General features: G+C 32.5%; 1 protein-coding gene across 1 annotated transcript; it reads right to left on the bottom strand.

Annotated features, from left to right (window-relative positions):
* Positions 1-789: 789 nt before the first annotated feature.
* On the bottom strand, positions 790-1,329 carry LOC115968263. Its single transcript, XM_031087604.1, has one exon. It carries the CDS (start codon positions 1,327-1,329, stop codon positions 790-792), a length of 540 nt encoding a protein of 179 aa, XP_030943464.1.
* Positions 1,330-21,629: the final 20,300 nt, after the last annotated feature.

A 21,629-nucleotide genomic window follows, 5' to 3' on the forward strand; every position in this document is an offset into this window, starting at 1 on the left:
GACAACTCCCAAGGCATAAAGCCAAGGCTTAGCTACAATGGTTGTGTAAGGTGAATAAGCATCAACTACAATGAAATCCACCTCCACTATGTCCGAACCTGTTTATATGGGTAGTCTGATCTGGCCCTTTAGAGTAACGGTTTTCCCTTCAAAGCTTACCAAAGGGGAATCGTATGCCATTAAGTCCTCGGGTTTTAAGTTCAGCCCCTTGTATAGGTCAGGGTATATTACTTTTACAGCACTGCCCTGATCTACTAGCACTCTCTTCACATCATATCTTCCAATCCTGAGCGTGACAACTAGGGCATCATCGTGGGGTTGGATGGTTCCAACCTTATCTTCATCCGAGAAGCCCAGCACGGGTGAGGCCATCTTCTTGGCCTTTTTGGACTCCCTATCGTTGTTCTCGGTGGAAAGCCAAGCCACGGACATTACTCTGAAAAGACAAGAGCCAGTTCTTCCCGGAGCGGTAAGAATAACATTAATAGTGCCAATGGGAGGCCTCAAGGAGGTGGCTTTTCAGGTCTCAAGAATCGCCTGTCCTTACTGGCCACTGGGATGTTGTAGGAGGTGCCTTAATTTGCCTTCTCGGACCAACTGGTCCAAGTAATTCCTTAAATTCCTACAGTCCTCGGTGCTGTGCCCCGGCTCTTGGTGATATTGGCAATACCAGTTTTGGTTGCGCTTCGTGGGGTCTCCTACCATCTTATTTGGTCATTTGAGGAATGGCTCATGCTTAATTTTCTCCAGAACCTGATGCACTGGGTCTTAGAATACAGCGTTGACTGCCTATGCATTAGCAAGTCCAAGTTGCCCTACAAAGTCTCTCATTAGTCGGTGGTTGTTGTTAAATCGATCCGATCTGAAGTCCCTCCTCTCTTTGGGGACAACCTTCGCCTTATCTTTCCCTTGCAACTGGTCCTCCTCCACTCTTTTGTATTTGTCAATTCGGTCCATAAGTTGGCGTATGCTGGTGACAAGCTTGCCAATCAAGGATTTCCTCAAGCTGTGCTCGGTTGGGAGGCTGCTTTTAAAAGTGCTAATGGTGACGTCATCAAATTTTCCATCCATTTCATTATACATTTCCCAATATCTGTCCGAGTACGATTTTATGGTTTCTCCCTCACGCATGGATAATGACAACAAAGAACTCAGGGGTCGAGGAACCCGGCTGTTCGTAATGAAATGAGAGCCAAATGCTTGGATGAGTTGCTTATAGGAATTTATAGAGTTCGTCTTCAAGCCGTTGAACCACCTCTTCACTACAGGTCCTAAACTGGACAGGAAAACCTTGCACATCAGAGCTTCGTTCTTAGAGTGGACGGCCATTCTTTGGTTAAACTGGCTCACATGTTCTATGGGGTCCATTCAATCGTTATAAATGGTAAATGTAGGCTGGTGGAAACGCCGAGGTAGCCTAGCCCCTTCTATCTCGCACGTGAAGGGTGACTTAGAGATTTGATCCAACGCCTTATTTATGGCGTCATTACCCAAGCCCCTACTGGACAGGCCCTTACATTTTCATCTATGATGGTGCTCGTCTTCATAAGAGAAAGTCTCGCTTGGAGGAATTCTTGATCTCTGCCTATAATTGTCATCCTCTTCATCTTTAGAGGATATGTCAGAACTAGAAGGAGATCGCCTTCACTGTGCATGGTGCAGTTTCTTTTTCAAGTAATCTATCTCCTGTTGCATGGCTTAGTTGTTGTTTTGTCTCCGGGATATGTGACTGCCCATTTGGGAGTGGCTTTTGCTCGTCTGGGCAGTATGCATGCTCCCCTCTCGATTCCTCTCATTCTCCTGAGTTTGTTCATATTCAGGGCCAGGAAAATTTTCCTGTCGTTGAGATCCCATGGGTTCTGTTTGCTGAGGGCCTGCTTGACGTGGGTTTTCTTGGTGTGGACCTGATCCTACTATGTTTAACTGTTGTACTCACTAACACACAAGTTCTTCCTATAGACGGCGCCAATTGTAGGGTCCAATTTAAGGCCCAAGTCCAAAATGTATGAATTCTTGGTCCAATGAGCCCAATACAATGAATTTATAGAGAATGGGTCGAAGAACTAGGTCCTAATGAGTTGAGTAACGGCTAGTATAGGATTAAAAAACAATTAGACACAAATAAGAGGTATTAATAACAATGGATTTTTGGTCTGAGGAGACCACCGTTGTTGTATGCTCATCATCGTTGAACTCTAAGATGGTTTAGACTACTATCGTCTTTTTTCTCTCCTCCTTCTCCCCCCTTCTATCCTAGGGATGTCTCCCATTGTATAGCCTTCCTTTGGCCATCTTGAATCTACACTTGTTGATCATCTAAGCTCCCACTTGAGTGTCTGTCCCATCAAACACCCCCCTTTAACCTTCTATGAGTTGTGGTAGCCAAGGTAGTACTGTTTAGAGGTCTTCTTCCACATAAATGCGATTAGAAAAGTACCTGCAACGCATTCAATGTGGTGGTAGCAGCTTTTCTTTAGATATTTTGCATTTCCTTATTCCTTGTATGTTTATATGGCACATTCCTGTCACTAGGGCCTTTCGGAGGGACCCTCTAATTGCCAGAGTTATGCATTTGAGCTATACCCATCGCATCCAAGGAGGTGTTCCTCCTCGGATCATCCTTCATGGGTTCCCTGTTTATGAGACCTTAATTGGGAGTCCCTTTAACAATCTTTTTCCTTTTCTCGGAATTGTCAATTGTCCCGGGTGAAGCCCAAAGCCCAATACATGATTTTGGGCCCTTACCCCCACACGTGCCAAGTTTTATACTAATCGGATATATTACTATTCAATCTAATAGCTCATCTTTTATACATAACTTTAAAATATAAAAACTTCAATTTTAAAATTTGATAAATGACATAATTATTGATATTTAATCATTTTGAAAATCTGCAAAAACTGAATATATAAGAAGAAAATATAATTTAACTGTGGAATTATCAAAATTCGCATAAAAAAAAGGTGTAACATTGTTTAAAATTAAACCAAAAGTAACTTAAATTCAACTCTAGATATGAATTAATTTCAAGTTACATCTGGTATAATTTTTAATTAATGTTACACTACCTAATAACTTTTTAATGGATTAAAACTTTAAAAATCACACCATTGGAGTGGTATAATATTGCTTAAAATTATATTGGGTGTAATTTTAAATAATGTTACATTATCCAATAACTTTTTAAGTAGTTAGTTTTATAAAAATCACAGACATGCATGCCAAATGCAAATAAAATATTATTTACTATTCGATCTAATAGCTCATATTTTATATATGATTTTAAAATACAAAACTTGAATTTTAACATTTGTTAGATGACCTAATTATTAATTTCTGATATTATGCAAGCATGGGAGGGTATAAAAAGAAACCAAAATCTTATAGTGAATTTGTCAAAATTCACATTAAAAAAAAAACATTGAGTTGTATAATCTATACTAGTACTATTTAAGTGGTCTTCCCTGTTTAGACTTCTACTTTTTGATACCCAAAATACCCTAAAATTCTTATCTTTAGAAATTTTAAATAATATGGTTAAACGTGTAAAATTACTAAATTTAAAACTCCTAAATTTTAGATAAATTTAAAAAAGTAGTTTATTTACAAACGGTTTTTCCTTTAAAAAAAGTTATGTATAGTTTTTTTTTTTTTTTCTCTCTTTTATTCTCTTGAACATATCTACTCCCACCTTCCTGCTAACTTTATACTCCCAATAATAAAAAGTTACTTCATTTTATATGTCTATCCATTTTTATCATCTTTTCTCTTTCTTCTTCAAATTCTAAAAAACAAATTCAATCATGCACATCTATTCTTAAGTTCCCACTAATTTCAAAAGAAGAAAATCACTCAAAACTCAATTAAGAAAATATGAACATACCATTTGTTTTTAATAAATTTCATTATATTGCTTTCTCTTTCCCTTTGTCTTTCTCTTTATCCAATTACTCCAAAAAAAAAAAAAATTAAAAAACCTAATTAGATGCACTCAACCAATGTGATGATATTTAAAGTTACATTAAGTGTAACTTAAACCTCTATGTGTGTTTATATATTCAAAATTTGTGAAACGAGGCAACCGGGCAACTTAGCTTTGAAATATGTTGGAAATGTGTGAGTGTGATTCAGGTTGATCTTAATGCACTGGGAAAAATAGATTATACTTGGAAATCCATGGGGGGACACAAGTCAAATGGCTAAAATTCGCACAACAAAGTGTCTCCCACTAAAGAATGCGAGCACGAAACAGCCTGTGGGACTAATTTGCCATCTTTAAATTGTTTCTTCCATTTGTACAAAACGAAACCGACCAAAGCTTTTCACCCTCCCAATTAACATTCCTATTTTCCTCCCTAGTGCCAAAATCCTGTGGTCTCCTTTTACAAAGAGTGGTGTCCAACTAAAACCAGAGGAAGAAAAATATAATTTTTACTTTATAATTTCGACAGCTTTTCCAACAAATCATTCGAAATCTTATCTAAATCATTCCACCCTATCATTATGAAAATTCTCTTTAAACCTTCGACCAGTCACGTCCACGACGACGTCAATTTGTTTGAACACAATTTCCCATTTCTCATCACGTCGATTAGTGATAAAAAAGATATACTCAAATTTTTTTTTGGCATTCAACATCGTGCTCTACATGCCTGTTTTTAGAGTGGTTGAAATATGGTCCCCTAACAATCTCCCTCTCACAATGATACTCCTACTACTCGAACTTATGACTTTGGTTTTGATACTATTTGTTGGACCGTGAGTTATGTCACTTCACCTCAAAAAAATTATCGATAAAAAAAATACACTCAAATTTTTTATAACAGTTAATATCACATCCCATGTACAGGCCTGTTTTAAGAGCCATTGGAGTGGAATTGTGGTCCCCAATATCTTCTTATGCAAAATGGAGAGGACTGGTGTTCTAACTGAAACAGTACTCATGTAAATAAGTAAATTTTTATTCCCGAAGAAGCTGAAATGTTGACATTGTTGGTTCTCATTCTTCGTCCAATTGTCTTTCTGAAGTTATACCCAAAGGAAGTGCTAGCACTATTGGAAAAGCTTCCTTTACTGCCTGCAATTGGACTTTATATTGGGAAAACACATTAGCCTCCTTAAACGTGTTAGATAAAGAAAGTATTCGTACACTTGGTGCATTATCTCTCTCTCTCTCTCTCTCTCTCTCTCTCATATAAGGCTAAATCTTATGTGTGGAATTAATTAACTACAACACTATTATTGTTAGACAAATGTTTGGTATAATATCAAGTAAACTGAATAATTTCACAGTTAAATGAAATAAGAATATAAGATGAATAATTTTAGAAAAAAAATACATTTAAACACTATGGAGCTTTATTAGAACCTATACTTTGCACCTCTTAATTAAAATCCATCGGTTTCTTCTTTGAATATGTATGATTATTTATACTTACCTCATTCCGGCAACTATCTGTTAACAAATTGTTAGTCTATACCCTGACCTAACTAAAGATTTAATTAAAACCTAAAATTACCCTTAAACAAAATAAAAATAAGATTAGCTAGAGATAGGGATTACCTTTCAAATCAATTACGAATTAGCCAAGTACGTAATAAGTCTTTTTTTTTTTTTTTGGTACAAATAAACTGGAACGTGACGATGTAAGAGCACTTACAATAGTAGTGCTATATAGGTATAATGCTAAAATTTAGCTCCACAAACCCAAAAACGTTGCTGCAACAGTGGAGCTAAATCTAAAAATTTTAGCTCCACTGCTACAGTGCACATCTAAAAATAGATGTACACTGTTCATGAGAGCAAAAAATATATATATATATTTTATTCCGTGCCTCTGTCTCACTCCCATTAAAAAATTATATCTTTCTCTCTCTCACTCTATGCCTCTGTCTCTCTCCCAAATCACTCAACTCTCATCACTCTCTCAAATCACTCTCACTTTGTGCCTCTCTTTCTCTCCCAAATCACTTAGCCTCCTCTCCCAAATCACTCAAGCTCTCATCCTCTCTCGATCCAGCCGTCCCTCTCACTCTCCCAAAACTCTCTCAAGCTCTCAACCTCCCGCCGCCACTCTCGACCCAGTCATCCCAAGGCCCCAAATTACTCACCGGCACGCTCTCAATCTCCCTCATTCACCGCCGCCGGCCTGACCCAGCTGTCCCAAGCCGTTGATAAACTCACCGTCACTCTCCTCTCTCACTGTCACTTTCCGATATAGCGCAATCGAAAACCAAAGCGTTGGCGAGGATGTTGACAGCGTGGGCAACATCAACGAGTGGGTTTGTCTTCGATTTGTGTTGGGTTTGTCTCCGGTTGGTGATTTTGTTTGGTTTGGATTGAGGATTTGGGTTTTTTTTTTTTTTCCTTTGCTGTGGACTGCTGGTGGTGGTGGAGGATGTTTGTGCTGTGTGGTGGTGGTGGTGGTGGTGATATATTATTTTATTGTGTTGAAAGCTAAAATAGATCCACTGCTGCAACATGTGTGTAGGTAAAATAGATAAAATAACTTTTGGTGGAGCTAAATTGCTAAAAATTTAGTTCCACTGCTGTGGATGCTCTAATTAATACCATTAATTAGTCCATTCCCACAAGCCACAAATTTGTGCCTACTATACGATGACAAGTGTACCAGGTATACGTCCAGAATGTTCAAATCAAAATGATACATTATTATCTCAGCAAACAAATTTTTTGATGGTATAATAATAAACTAGAAGAAATTATTTTGAACTTTCTCCATTCTTCTCCTTGCTCTATAAATTTCTGAAGATTATCACATTGTCACTCTGATTAGATCTGCATATATATATATATATATATATTTATATTAAACTTGACAATTACAACTGAACTTCAACTATCTTTTCATGCATAGAGCCAACTAAGCATGAGTGATTAAGATAAATTATGTTTTTAAAAAAATTAGGTAAGTAGAGTTATCATACAAAACTTTAGTCAATTCATGGCTTTATTGGCATGGAAATATATTCTCATCACTCGTTTGCCAAGAATCGGATTTAAGAACAATAATCCATGAGTCATAGCATAGCAGCTGGCATGTTATCAGGATATCTGAAGGTATCATTGTCACCTAAAGTAAGTCACAACAATTTTTATAAAATGTTTTACAACTTTCGAGATGATAATTTATGACCGATAGATGATAAAGTGATGTTAATGATAAATTTAGATGAGAACTATTAAAAAGCTATCATCTCAATAGTATTGAAATCATATGTTCCTCCATGTTCCTTTTTTGGAGCTAACCTCATGACACTCTTGACCATATCAATAGTTCACAAATACATAAAATTAGCGATCAACAAACTCATAAACCCCAAATTGAGATGCATGAAAAGTTAAAAAACTAAAAAAAAAAAAAAAAAAAAAAAAAAAAAAAAAAAAACCTCAGAACACGATTTAATGAAGCTATACTACTTTTTTTTTTTTTTTTTTTAATAAAAAAGCAAACCAATCGTGATGATGCCTTAAAAGTATAGCTCTTCTTTTTTCATTTTTTAATAACTCCTGTAGTTAGAGATGATGTATTTAAATCTAAGACATTTCGATCATAAAAATCACGAAATTTCAATTGAATTACAAGGCCCCTTAGCAAAAGTAAGACTCCTTTAGGACAAGACAACAAGATTTAATCTCAAAATTAAGAACAGAAAAATAATGAGGTGTCCTTAGGTAAAGTGAGTCAAATAATTATAAAAAATAGATATAATAGGAAATTAATAAAATATAAATGGGCATTATGGAAGTTTTAGTCAAAATTTCATTAATTACTCTATTTCATTTCCTCCATATCTTTGAATTTTGGGGAATGAAATAATTATATTTTTTAGTGGACATAAAAAAAAAAAATGGGTGTTCTCTCTTATTTATTTAATTCCCTTCTACTTAAATTTCGAAACAAGAGAACAACCTTTCAATTTTTCTAACTAATTTGTTGATGATTCATATTCGACCCAAAAAAATCGAGACCAAGGCTTTGTTGTTGTTGTTATTGTTGAGAATGAAATTTCTATTTTTCTAACTAATTTATCAAAAATCTATAGTTGGCACCAAAAAATTTGGACAAAGGCTTTGTTGTTATTGTTGTTAGGAATGACATTTCCATTTTCTCCTACTTAAACTCCAAACAAAAGAGTTGAAGAAATATTCTTAAAAAATTATTTTCATTCCATTTATTTCTACCCTCCCAAATACATTATAAAAAAACTATACAAAATAAAACAAACCATAACCACCCCCCCCCCCCCTTCTTTTTTTTAAAGAAAGAACCATAAACAAAGCCTTTGATTGCAGGTTTGGAGATTTTTTCTTCTTCTTCTTCTTCTTCTCTTGTGTGTGTGTGTGTGTGTGTGTGTGTGTTTGGAGATTTTTTCTTCTTCTTCTTCTTCTTCTTCTTCTCTTTTGTGTGTGTGTGTGTGTGTGTGTGTGTGTGTGTGTGTGGAGAGAATCGGCTTTGGAGATTTGGAGAGTTGAATGCCTTCATTTTGGGAATCGTAGGTACAAATCAAAATTATTCTACAGCAATCGTAGGTACAAATTCAACCTCTTAATAGTCGCAACGCAATCGTAGTTAGATGTGATTTTTGACAAACTGCAAATTTATTACTGAGAATATCAGAGGAATTTAGACTCATCTCGGTATATCTAGCTACAGTCTATAGATATCATTACTTTAATTATTAGACACAGACACATTACAATCTTTTTCACCTGGGAAAATAGGAAAACTGGACTGCTGATGTGAGATTAATTAGATATTTTCAGATTGATTAGATAAGATTTGCAAAGTTATATCTCAATCAATTGAAGTCCCAAGGGGACAGATTAGGCTTGATTTGACTTACCAGCAACTTTGTCCATTGTGGTTTTTACGCTTGGCTTTATTTGTCCTATTAGTAGCGCATTTTAGATTCCATGTCCATGCTTCTATTAACAGTCTCGGGATGCAAAGTATCATAAGTTTCATATTTGGCAACCTTGTTCCACTTACACAAACGGTATCTTGTAAAACCTTATAATTTTCATAATATATTATTTGATAATAAAAAAAATAAGTTTGATAACATATTGTTTGTACAAGTACTGGAACAAGGTTGCCAAACATGGCACAGGCCCACCGGATTTAAAGCTTTTTACGGTGCTGCCCACTTGGCTGAAGAAGAGAAAGTTTACAAACACAGAAAAGAATTTACTACTGTTAATTTGGTAGATTGTTAGTGCTAGATGTTAGAATTGTGTGGTTAATTAAATGATTAAATTTACCAGTAGCTTAAACTTTTGAAAGAATCGGTAAATTAATATGGTATATATCAGAGTAAAAGATTATAAGTTTGATCTATATCTTCTTTGCTTTAAATTTTCATTTATGGCCTAAACGTGAGGAGGGTGTTAGAATTATGTAGTTAAATGATTAAATTTAATATATTCTAATAGCTTAAACTTTTGTAAAAATTGATAATTTAATAATAAATAAAAGTGATAGACCGAAATGAGAACCAGCAGAATCTTATCCACTCAACTATCATATAAAAAATAAAAAAAATAAAAAAAGTCTTGAAACTTTTTGAATATACAGCAGCATTACTTGCTGAAGAATTCTCCCATGAGACTATGATAGGGGATTGGGGGAGGATTCATTTAAATTTCCGTCGAAGTCAATGAGAAACTCGACAAAAATGTGGATATATATATTAATACAAAACTATTGGAAATTCTCACTTCATATGTCTCCCACTAAAGAATATGTGGCGTGGAAATGCACTAGCCTTTAGACTAATCTACCATATACAAAGAAAAAGCCTTCTTTTTCACTTGCTCTTATGATCTTATCTGTAATCGACAATGACCTTTCAAAATTTCTCACTCCCCCAATAAATATTCACTGTACCAAAGTACATTTTCGAGCCACCACGTCTGTTAACCTGGACAAGTGCTGAATTGTACACACCTAATATTAAACTTAATTGGCTAATGCTACACCTATAATGTTATCAAACTAAAAGTATAATGGAAGATGCGGGTCCTTTAGTAGTTGACAGAGGTAACGAAAAAACTTTTCTTCTGTGTTTAGGTGTTTTTCCATTATCTTATTCAGCAGAAAAAAAAAAGGGTGCTTCCTCCATTACCTACTTCATTTATTCCATGTTTTATATCAACCCCTTTAATTAAGTAATAATGGTGGTTGATAAAGATGAGGTGGTCATGTAGTAAATTTACATCATTAAAACATCTTTTGGGGGAATCTCCCATGATTCCGATTAGTCACTTAATTATCATAAGTGAGACTAAAATGAAACTTATCTATAACTTTTTTTATGGAATCCAAATCATGAGTGAGACTACAATGAAACTTATCTATAACTTTTTTTATGGGATCCAAATCTTCTGTTCCCCTTTTCCTGTTCCACTCTATACTTCACCAATAAAAACTTGCCACGTGTTAACATAATTAATTAAATACTATCATTATTGACTTATTAAATACTACCAGTATTAATTAATGGTAATATTTAATTAATTAGGTGAATACATGGCAAGTTTTTATTAGTGGAATATAAAGTGGAATAAAAAAAGTGGGACAGAAGATTTGGACTCTTATGGATGAGAGAGTCTCAACATTTAACGTCTATTCTTGATGATAGTTCTTTATCCTTAGACCAAGATATCAATTGGTTTTTGGTATAGGTGGGAATGAAACCTCATATCTCTTATTTAACCATAAAAAACTTTACCAGTTGAGTTAATTAGAACCCATATCTAAAACTTTTTTAATCATGGAAAAAATGTTCTCGTAACGGATTTTTTTTTTTTTCAAAATTCCTGAAAGTCTAAAATGGTTAGAAAAGCTGCAGGAAAATAATAATACTAGGCAATTTATATCATTGATGAAAATTTGAATTAAAAAAAAAAAAAAAAAACCAAACCAGAGATGAATGCAGAAAACTACCCTAAATTATGGCAGTAATTGCAACCCTAAAGACTAAAAGGAATATAGACTCTAAATTTAAGCCAATTTTTATTTTGATCTTTGGAATTTAAAAACTACACAAAAACTCTCTATATTTTGAGAAGCTTCTGGAAAATAATAATAATAGGCAATTTATATCATTGATGAAAATTTCAGCTTAAAAAACATAGAGATGAATGCCGATAATCTCCCTAAATTATGGGGGTACTTGCAATACACACCCTAAATACGAAAATACAATTTGGACACTATAAGTTTAGGTCAATTTTGATCCATAAAATTTAAAAAATTACGAGAAAACTCTATACGTTTAAAAAACTTACAAGAAAATAATAAATCTCTGATCTAGATGGGAAATGAACATACAATAAAAGGCCTTTACTTCAAGTTTTCATAGAAATATATATATATATATATATTATTACTCTTTACGACTAGGGTATTATTAAATATATATATATATATATATACTAGTCGCTAACCCATGCGATGCACGGAAAAGGTGTTAAGTATGATATATAATTTCTTTGATGAACATATATGATTTAATATTGATTTATTTTAATACAATCAAATAAATTGAATTTGTAAATAATACTATATAGCTAAAATATATATTAACAATTATATGTTATGGAAGGAAGAAAACATAAAGTGGATTTCATCTTCAAAATCAAATAAGGTGGTCCTGCAATATGAACAACTTGGATTTCATCTTGTTCTTCTTCTTTTTTTCTTTTTTTATGAACAGATGGGATTTGCTCTTCTTATTACACTCTAGAATCAAGAATTGGATAATCATAAAAATAAACTAATTAAGAAATTCAAAAACCGAAAATCAATACCAAAGTAGGAGTGGAAAAATTAATAAGCAATTGGAATCTTACAAAGGAATTGAAGGTTGATGGTAGGGGATTTGGGAAGCTGACGCTTTTTTTTTTTTTTTCGATAGTCCTCTCTGATCTTTTGTGTTTTCATTTTGAGAAGAAAAAAAAAACAATTGTTATAAACTCCATTATGCAAGAGTTTGGAAAACCCATCAAAAATAATAAATAATAAAATTCTGCCCAAACTCCTTTCATACCCAACAAAAGCTAACACACACAAAAGCCTAGGAATAACGTTGCTCTCTAAGAAGCTTGGCTCCCTCCATTGGGTCATAATCATGTGCAACAACCCTACCATCAAATTACGATGAAATTTTTTATTACCTTTTAGCCTTGAAATAACGTTGATCTCTAAGAAACTCTTAGGGTTTTGTTCTTCTCTTCCTAAACATAGGATTATAAGTTAGAGATAAAATAAGAGGTTGCAAGAGATTGGCTGAATTGGTAAGATTGGAGAGTGGAGTGGAGATGGAGCCAAGGAGAAGAGGAGTCGGGTATAAATTTTTTTTCTTTCAGAGAATTTAGTCGGCTATAAAATCATAATATAATATTTATTAATTAATTATAATATTTATTTAAGTAATGCTGACGTGAAAAATTGTGAAGAGGTCAGAGGCTTCGGTTTTATATATATATATATATATATATATTAGAATATTCATAGGAATATCAAATATGTGAAACTATAAAATAGGCACAACACAGCATACAAAAGAGGTAAGATTGAGTGTGCTACCATTCCTTTCAAATTAAATGGTGGAATGAAGTAGCAAAGAATATTAATAGTTGTTATAATACCAAACCAAGAAAAATATAATACTAATAGCCATAACCAAAGAAGAAGTAAGATATATAATAATAATAATAATAATAATAATAACAATAATATATCATTGAAGATAATTCAAGCTTAAAAACATAGTGATGGAAACAAATTCTCACTCTAAATTATGGGGTACTTTCAATACTCAAAAGTACATTGTATGTTCTTTAAGTTTAGGTTAATTTTAATTTTATTTATTTATTTTAGTCCTTTAAATTTAGGAGCAATATTAAAATTTTCCTTTCCTCCCATTGCCATCGTTGACCTGGCCTTTAAGTATCATATAAATTCAAAATAGTGTTTTTTTGGTATTTGAAACAAAATTTTTTACCTGCATCAACATTATTTTTATTAAAAAATAAAGAAACATATATTAAATAAAATGAAATCATTTTTTTCATTTTTCTTTCTTTTGTTTTGTCTCATGTATTTTTGTTTTCTTTCCTTCTTCACTCCAATGGTGCAGCCATTACAACCAACAACATGACCATTGACTCCACCATCATTGCCCTTACTCAAATGAAACCCAAGCCAACACCACCTCCCCCCATCTGCAACCAATCTGAACAATTCCTAATAGTGTAATTGGAAGTTTGAATGGAGAGGAGAGTAGAAGATATGAGGGGAAATGAAGGACAAGTGACGAAAGGGGAGGAAAATGGTTATCACTTCTTTGAATGTTTTAAAAATCAAGTAGAGAGGGCTACAATATAGAATTATAGATCATGTCCTTTTGATTAAATATTTTAAAAATTAAAATGAGAATTAGATAAAATGATTTTAAAAAAATCATATAAATTGGTAATTATACCCCTCTTTTGTTCAATTTAAAGATGAAAAATTAACAATTTAAGTTTTCTTGATATAATTGTAACCCTCCCTTCCCCTCAAAATTACCACAATATGGGGGAAATAAAAATAAGGTGTTTGGAGGGGTATCTTATTCCTCCAAAACCCTTTTTGGCCTTTCCCTCCTTTCAAAAAAATCCAAAAAAAATTAATTAAAAAAACCATATCCTCTCTCCCTCTCTCAGTGAAAACCGATTTAAAAGTTCAAGATTTAATATGTAAATTATAATACTATATTGTTTAATTTGAACCCTCCTATAAACTAAAGGATTTAATTCGTAAGTTATGAGTATAAAGATTAATTTGAAATCCCCATAACATGAACTATTGAGTTTAAAAAGTAATTTCTCAAAAAAAAAATTTATTTTCCTCAAATATATATGACCCGTAAGAATAAGTTTAGGGATAATTATTTAAAAAAAAAAAAAATTGATGGTCGACTAGAAAGAGAGAGATTTTGTGGAAAGACGAAAAAGATTTTTCTTTGTTTAATGATGGAGGGACCTTTGTCAGTCAAGGGGAGAGAGTAAAAGAGGTATATGGGTTTCTTACTATTTTAGCTAAACAAAAATTACTTTCCTAAAATAAAAAGTCAATAATTTATATAAAATATATTTAGTGTAGGTTGTAATATATATTTGGTATTGTACCATAGAACCAAAATTATGAGACCAGTTTGCACTTGAGGTTGTCAGGAAATTGTCTAAATGGATTTGTGGAAAACCAACCCTGGTCATCGGTGCAGCTTATTTTGACCCTAAAACGTCCCATTGATGATAACCAAAAAGAATTCTTCATGGTTCAACATCTAGTCCTTGTTTACTGACCAAAATGGTCCTCTTGTCAACTATCATAATACTTCTTGCATATTGTATCCCAACAAAGACGCTAAGGAAAGACTTGCTCTTGTTATTTTGTCTTCTTCAAAAGTTGTTCCTTAATTTAATGAGGATATGCTTGGAGCTAGCAAGTTTAGCCTCTTATAACATAAAACCATCACATTTCAAAAAAGCAATATGAAAGTAAGTCCAAACTTTACAAACCATAATGATAAATTTTGGGATGGAGAAATGTTGTGTGAATAACTACTCTTCCTCTTTTCTTTCTATTTCCTCTAGATTCCCATTTGGCAAACCAATTCAAAGTCTTTCTTGTCCAATGGGATTGATGTATCATAAGTCATTGCATTTTGTGTAAAGTCATTAAATTCCTTTTCTTTTCTCTCTTTCCCTTCTTTCTGGTTTATTTTCTTCAACTTGCTTTACAAATTTGTACTATCAACTTCCTTGTTGAAGCAATTCTTAAGATTATGAAATGAAAAAGAATGGCATTTTGGAGTTAAAAACTCTTAAAGTATAAATTCGACATCAAAGAAATTCGACCTTGAAGTTGCTTCCAAAGAGGCACCAAGTTCACTTAGCTTTTAAGCAACAACATCTATTCACCATGAAATAATCAGTCTAAGAAGTTTTTTATTTATTTTTATTTTTTTAATTTTATTTTTTATGTCCATAGAAAGATGACTTAGAAGCAATACAAGTTGATTCCATGCAACAACAAACCAAGGAAAAAATCTAGAAGGAAAAGAAATGAAAAAATAGAAATATGACAGAGAATATATAAATTAAGGAATACATAATTCTATATCAAAAGCACCCTCAAAAAATTAACATGATGAGTTCATGACAGTCTGTCTAACTCATTTTTACATATTCCCGCAGGCTCAAACTCTAAGAAGCCTATATCAAAAGACTACAAACAAACTGTAATTCTATGTAAAAAAGAAAAGGAAAAGGAAAGCAAAATTTAAGTATTACAATTCCATATGGAGCTATAAGAGATCCATATATATTACACTTCTTCACTATGGCCTGTAGAGGAAACCGGCTTGGCCAAGTAGGTAGGGATGTCATCTCCAGCCATGATAACAACAACCTTTGGCTCGGAATCCGCCTTCATGTCCACTTTCGACTTAGCCTGTTTTTCTTCAGCATCACTAGGTGGGTTGGAAAAAGTTTTACCAAACGAGCAAGCTAGAATTAACAGTGCCACTGCAATGAGTCCCAACATGAGGGCTAGGCCACCAAATAGATAAGGAATAGGAGAGTTTAAATTCCGGAATCCGGCATCAACGTTAACTGTGGTGGAGTTGCTTGCAGGCCTCATTTCTCTCTTTCTCTCTTCTTTGTTTTGGTCTCTATAACTTTTGCAAGTGTAAAGGAAATGACTATGAGGTTGATATTGCTTGTATTTATAACACAAAGTTGAAGAGTTTTCACAGTGATTGAATTAGGAAAAAGGAAGTTTCCTTGTGACGTTACATAAATGCCCTTTGATCTATAAAGGGTTGATTTATTCTTTCTTGTGCTTTACTGATACTTGGGCATTGCTTGTTTTAGAAGGTTGTCTTGAATCTTGAATTGTTGGATCGTCACAATAGTCCTACATATTTTCGATCATTAGAGCATCACACCAAGTCCTGAGAAACAACGCGGAATTGTTGATGAAGACGTGTATGTGCACTATTACGCGGTGGGGATTGTAACTTCCCATGAATTTCTCATTTCTCACTCAACAATGGATCTTTACTTATTTCTTTTGTGGAGAATCAACGAATCAAATGATATTTTTGTTCCAATTTTTGCCTCTTCTTTTCCCTCATTACAATTTACACCAAGTCCAATTTTTTTTTTTTTTTAAATTTGTTAAAATCAGAAACTAATTGAACTAACGTGATTGATAATTTTAGAAATATTTGCCAAAAACCTTGTAATTCAATTGATATCTTTTAGTATTTCCAATAAAAATATTGTTCATATCTTTGTCCAATAATAATCTACATTTGAATCTTGTTTATACCATACAAAAAGACTATTCACTAACAAACTTTTTAAAAAACCAAATTTGGGGAAGTATTCACTAACAAAGTAGTTGGTGATAATCCTTCTCAAAAAAAAGTAGTTGGTGATAATAAAGAATTTGTGTCTCATTCTATCTTGTGTGCATCTTTACCTTCAATCCTCCCATTTACCCTCACCAAAAAATAATTTGTAAAAGATTATATATATATATATATATATATATATATTGATATTTAGGGGAAAGGAAATTAATTTGAACACTAAAAGTTTTCATTAGAAATTTTAAGAAATATCAATCAATTGAATTATGAGACTCATGAAAAATATATATATAATGTATATGGAGTATTTGTGATTTGTCGGACAATATCTGAGTCACATAAATATTGATAAATAACCTATTCATGATGTAGTATATTATTTTGCCATTAATTGATTGTAATGTAAATTTTCTGTTTTGAATATTCTTGTTACGTGAATGAAGCAACCTACTCTTTCAGCAAAAAAAGAATGAAGCAACGAACACCTAGAAAAAAGAATGAATTTGATGCCCATGGAGGCTTTTGCTTATCCAATAAAAGGACCCACAAAACATGTCCAGACAGCTCATGTACGTTCGAATTTTTCGTATTTTCTATGATGACAGAAAAACTCTCCCTTTTGAATTGGTAGATATATGGTACTTTTTTTTCGTATGGGTTAGAAAACATCCTTCAGGAGAATGAACATACAGCTTTTCATTAGTGTTGCACACTTACACCACCTAAGAATTTGTTCTTTATCTTATTAACACTCATATCCAATTTTATGTTAATTAGATGTTATTTACTTCAAATTTAGAAGCTTATGTTTTGTAAATAATTTCAAAATTAAAAAAATTAAAAAAATATATATATAAATTTTATAGATAAAATAGTTATTTAATCTCTTCTAATCTTGATATTTTGCATACACATAGGATATTATAAGGAGAAACATACAGCTTTTCATTAATGTTACACATTTACACCACCTAATTAATAATTTGTTCTTTATCTTTTTAACACTCATATCCAACTTCTTATTTAGAAACTCATGTTTTGTAAATAATTATAAAATTCAAAAAATATATATAAATTTTATGGATAAAATAGTTATTTAATCTCTTCTGGTCTTGATATTTTGCATACACATAGAGTATTATAAGGAGACAATTTAATTCAATTATAAATTTATCAAAAAAAATTGTCCAATAGAAATAAGTGGTGTAACATTGATAAAAGTTACCCAATTCATTTTTTTTTATTGGATTAATATTTTAAAATTCCTACAATGAGATTATATATTTTTATTATTCTTAATATGCACACTGAAATTTGTGTTAATTAATTGGATGATAGTTGCCATACAAACTCATGTTTTTGTGAATAATTTTTAAGTTTAGAAGAAGAAAACTTAAAATTTATACATTCTAAGATAAGATAGCTATCAATCTCCGATAATTTTGATAACTTGCAAGCAGGTATAGAAGTAGATAATGAGTGGTGTAACTATTTTCTAGCTGGAATCAATAAAGACAGTGGCAGTTACTAAACTTCTTGTTCACATTTAATGTCCGGTCCTCTCATGCTAGCCCAAAGGCCGACGGAGATAGGACACGTATTTCATGTCTTCTTCATGGTGTCACAATGTTTATCTGTGTATAGTGATTTATCCTACCCTTAACTGTTTTTTTTTTTTTTTTTTTTTTTTTTTTTTTTTTTTTTATGAATGTGAACTATCATTCCCCGATATTTTGAAATGATTGAACACCTAAGTCCCACCAGATGGAAAAAAAACAAAAATTATTGAGCTTTGGTAATAAATTAATGACCATTGAGGTTCATATAGTTTATCTTATTTATTCAAAGTCAAAAAAATTCATTTTTTTTTAAAAGAATTTCAATCTATAACGTTCACTTTTGATAATAACTTTTTATCATCGGACCAATATACAAATTGGTTTTTGATATAGATGGGAATTGAACCCCAAATTTCTTATTAAAAAAAATTCATTTGAAGTGGGATCTATATGTAGAAAAATTTTCTGATCAGAAACTGTTTTTGTTTTTTTTGGTTCAGAAAGTTCTACATAGATAGAGGTGTGTTTACTGTTGGTCCTGCATAATGTAAACCCATCAACCTGTCTAGACCCATTCGGCCCATCAGATCTCAGCCCAAACCAGTTTTAGCCGCAAGAACATTTCAACGATTCCTGACCTTACCCATAAAAACCTAACCCACTAACAACAATTCATTAAACTCAAACAAAAATGCCTAATGTAGTCTATGATTTATTGAGCCTGGTTTTTAGACCTTCTAGGATCCAATTGGGTGTTACCAAGGAGGGTGGCTGACCTTTTGTTTGGGAACTCTTCAGAGATTTGTAACATTTTACCTTCATGTTTGATGTGGCTATTGTGGAAGCAGAGAAATAACTATACTTTTGAAGCTTGACCGAGTGAAACTCTATTTGATTGGACCCGTGCTTGGGGTCTTGCAAAAAGTAACACTCTTATAGATTTCTCAGAATAATCGCTTCTATTTTATGCATCATTTTTTATAATTCTTTTTGGTTATGGAGTGATCATCATCGTGAGCATGAAATGACCTATTTTATTATTCATTATAAAAAAAGTTTGTGCTGCACTTAATTTGAGTTGTCTAATTTGAGTTCTGATTTCTTTTGTAGGGGCTACCCCAATTTTTATTATGCAGAGTACATTTCCTTAAAGAAGTGCTTCTTCTACCAGCTCTTACTAAGGGAGATGAGAAAGTTATTGGTGGTCTTGCGTGCCTGTTGTCGGAAATTGGGCAGGCTGTACGTTTTGATTATGCGATTCTGTACTTTGTTATTGTGCTATTCCAAATTATTTTTGAAGGATTTTTTGCATTCAACTTGTCTAAGACTTGTTCATGTCATTAGTGAAAATGATGCTTTTTTTTTGGGATAGTATGTTGTTAGTGGTAATGATGTAACAAGGTTTGATGCTTATTTATACAAACATCTATCTTTTTCTTTGTCATTAATACATTTGAATTTTATAATGTACCCCAGGCACCATCTCTGATTGTAGAAGCAAGTGCCGAAGCACTTTCTTTGGCGGATGCACTCTTGAGGTGATATCTCAGTGTTATAATTCTCAACGTAATAATTTTTCCCATTTAACGTTTTTCCAAGCAAGGAATAGAAAGGTTTACTTAATGAGATATTGTTCAAATATTAAGCATAAAAAAAAAAAAAGGCAGTACTGAGGATGAACATGGGAAAAAGTAAACATTTAAGGATTTTTTTTTTTTTTTTTTTGGTTCAGAAAGTTCTACATAGATAGAGGTGTGTTTAGTGTTTACTGTTGGGCCTGCATAATGTAAACCCATCACCCTGTCTAGACCCATTCGGCCCATCAGATCTCAGCCCAAACCAGTTTTAGCCGCAAGAACATTTCAACGATTCCTGACCTTACCCATAAAAACCTAACCCACTAACAACAATTCATTAAACCCAAACAAACAAAAAATAAATAAATAAAAACAGCTCTACTCACCATCATGAATTCATGACAGAATTGTCACTCATGACTAATTTAGGTTTTTTTTGGAAATGTGTGTTAAAGCATATTTGTACTTTGAAAAAGTGAGAAAAAATAGAAAAAAAAAAGATTTTAAAAAGTTGAACAAATAAGCTAAAAATTAAAAATTAAACTTAAAAACTCAAGCTAAACCGCCATGAAAGTATCTTTAAACTAAATAACTTATTGAAAAATATAAAGCCCATCATCAGCCTTAAACCTTACCTACTTTTATAGAAATCCACTCACACTTCAATAAAACTTACAATTAAACATCCACACTTCATAGATTTTACAAAATACCCCTACCCTTCATAGAAATTAGGGAATTGCCTCAACATTTTACAGAAACTACACAATTAAATGCCCTTGCTTATAGAAATTATATAATAGCCCATGCACATCACAAAATTATAATTAAACCCCCACAGTTTTCATAAATTTCCATCAAACCTCCACACTTCATTGAAATGAGAGAATTGTACATCATAGAAATTAAAGGATTACCCACACACTTCATAGAATTTACAATACCCCAATAACACATTATTTTTGGATATTAGTAGAGCGCCTTTGTGACAAAATTTCATAACTTTACTAATGTGAATCAAATCTTTACTTTTCGTGTTATATTTGGATCAAAGAAAAAAAGATGTAAGGATTTGACCACTCCAATTAATATGGGCTTAGATTAATGCGCTAGCAACAATACAATGTTGAGTGCCTTGGTGATAAGCATGGTGATTATAAATAAGTCAAAGGGTATGTTTGGTTGGAGGTGATATAGGGACGATAAAAAAGAAATGAGAGAAAATAGAATTTAATATTGTTTGGTAAGGAGAGAAATGATGGAAAATTTTTGGTGGAAAATAAAGGTGGAAAACTGGTCCAATTTGTTTTACAATACTACCCCCTATAACAAGCTTCTTTTTGTTCTCACTCGTTTGTATCTTTTCTTCATTTGTTTGTCTTTAGCTTCTATCCTTGTGCAGTAGTAAAGTAACGTGCTGCTTTTTTTTCTTTTTTTCTCTTTTTTGTTCTTCTCTACTAAATGGCCGTGTATTAGTGTGTTACTGAGCATTGTTGGGTTTTTATTTTTTATTTCTTTTCTTTTAAGTTATTTTTTAGTTGGGCATAATTTTTGTTTTAATAAACTTGGTGGTATTATTAATTTTTTGGTTGATTGTTTGTTTATTTTTTAATTGAGCATAATTTTTTTTAATAAGGGCATATGAGTCCATTCATACCAATTTCAATTTTCATCTTCTCATTTTTTTTCTAAATCAAATAAATGAGTTTTCTATCTCTCTACTTTTTTATTCTCCCACTCAAATACATATAAAAAAAAAAAAAAAAAACTAAATCTCTTATATCCTCCCACTTTTCTATTCCTTTTTCATTTTTATTATTTCACTTTTTCAACTTTTCAACCAAACGAACCCTAAGATAGGTTGGTTCATTATTCTGGATTTTGTAGCAAATAGCCAAATACGGCAAACCAGATCAGTGTTTTTTGGTGTGCTTGTGGCCAACACATGGGCTTGCTCATGGACCCTCTACTTCTACAAGTGTTCCCAACCCCAAATCTAGTTTCATGAATAAGCCCAACTAGACTCATTCTTTACCCTTC

Source organism: Quercus lobata, chromosome 2 (genome assembly GCF_001633185.2).
Source record: "Quercus lobata isolate SW786 chromosome 2, ValleyOak3.0 Primary Assembly, whole genome shotgun sequence".
NCBI lineage: Eukaryota > Viridiplantae > Streptophyta > Magnoliopsida > Fagales > Fagaceae > Quercus > Quercus lobata.

Coding starts and splice junctions, on each gene's coding strand:
- LOC115968263 (XM_031087604.1), bottom strand. CDS start 1,329: ATGGCCGTCCACTCTAAGAACGAAGCTCTGATGTGCAAGGTTTTCCTG.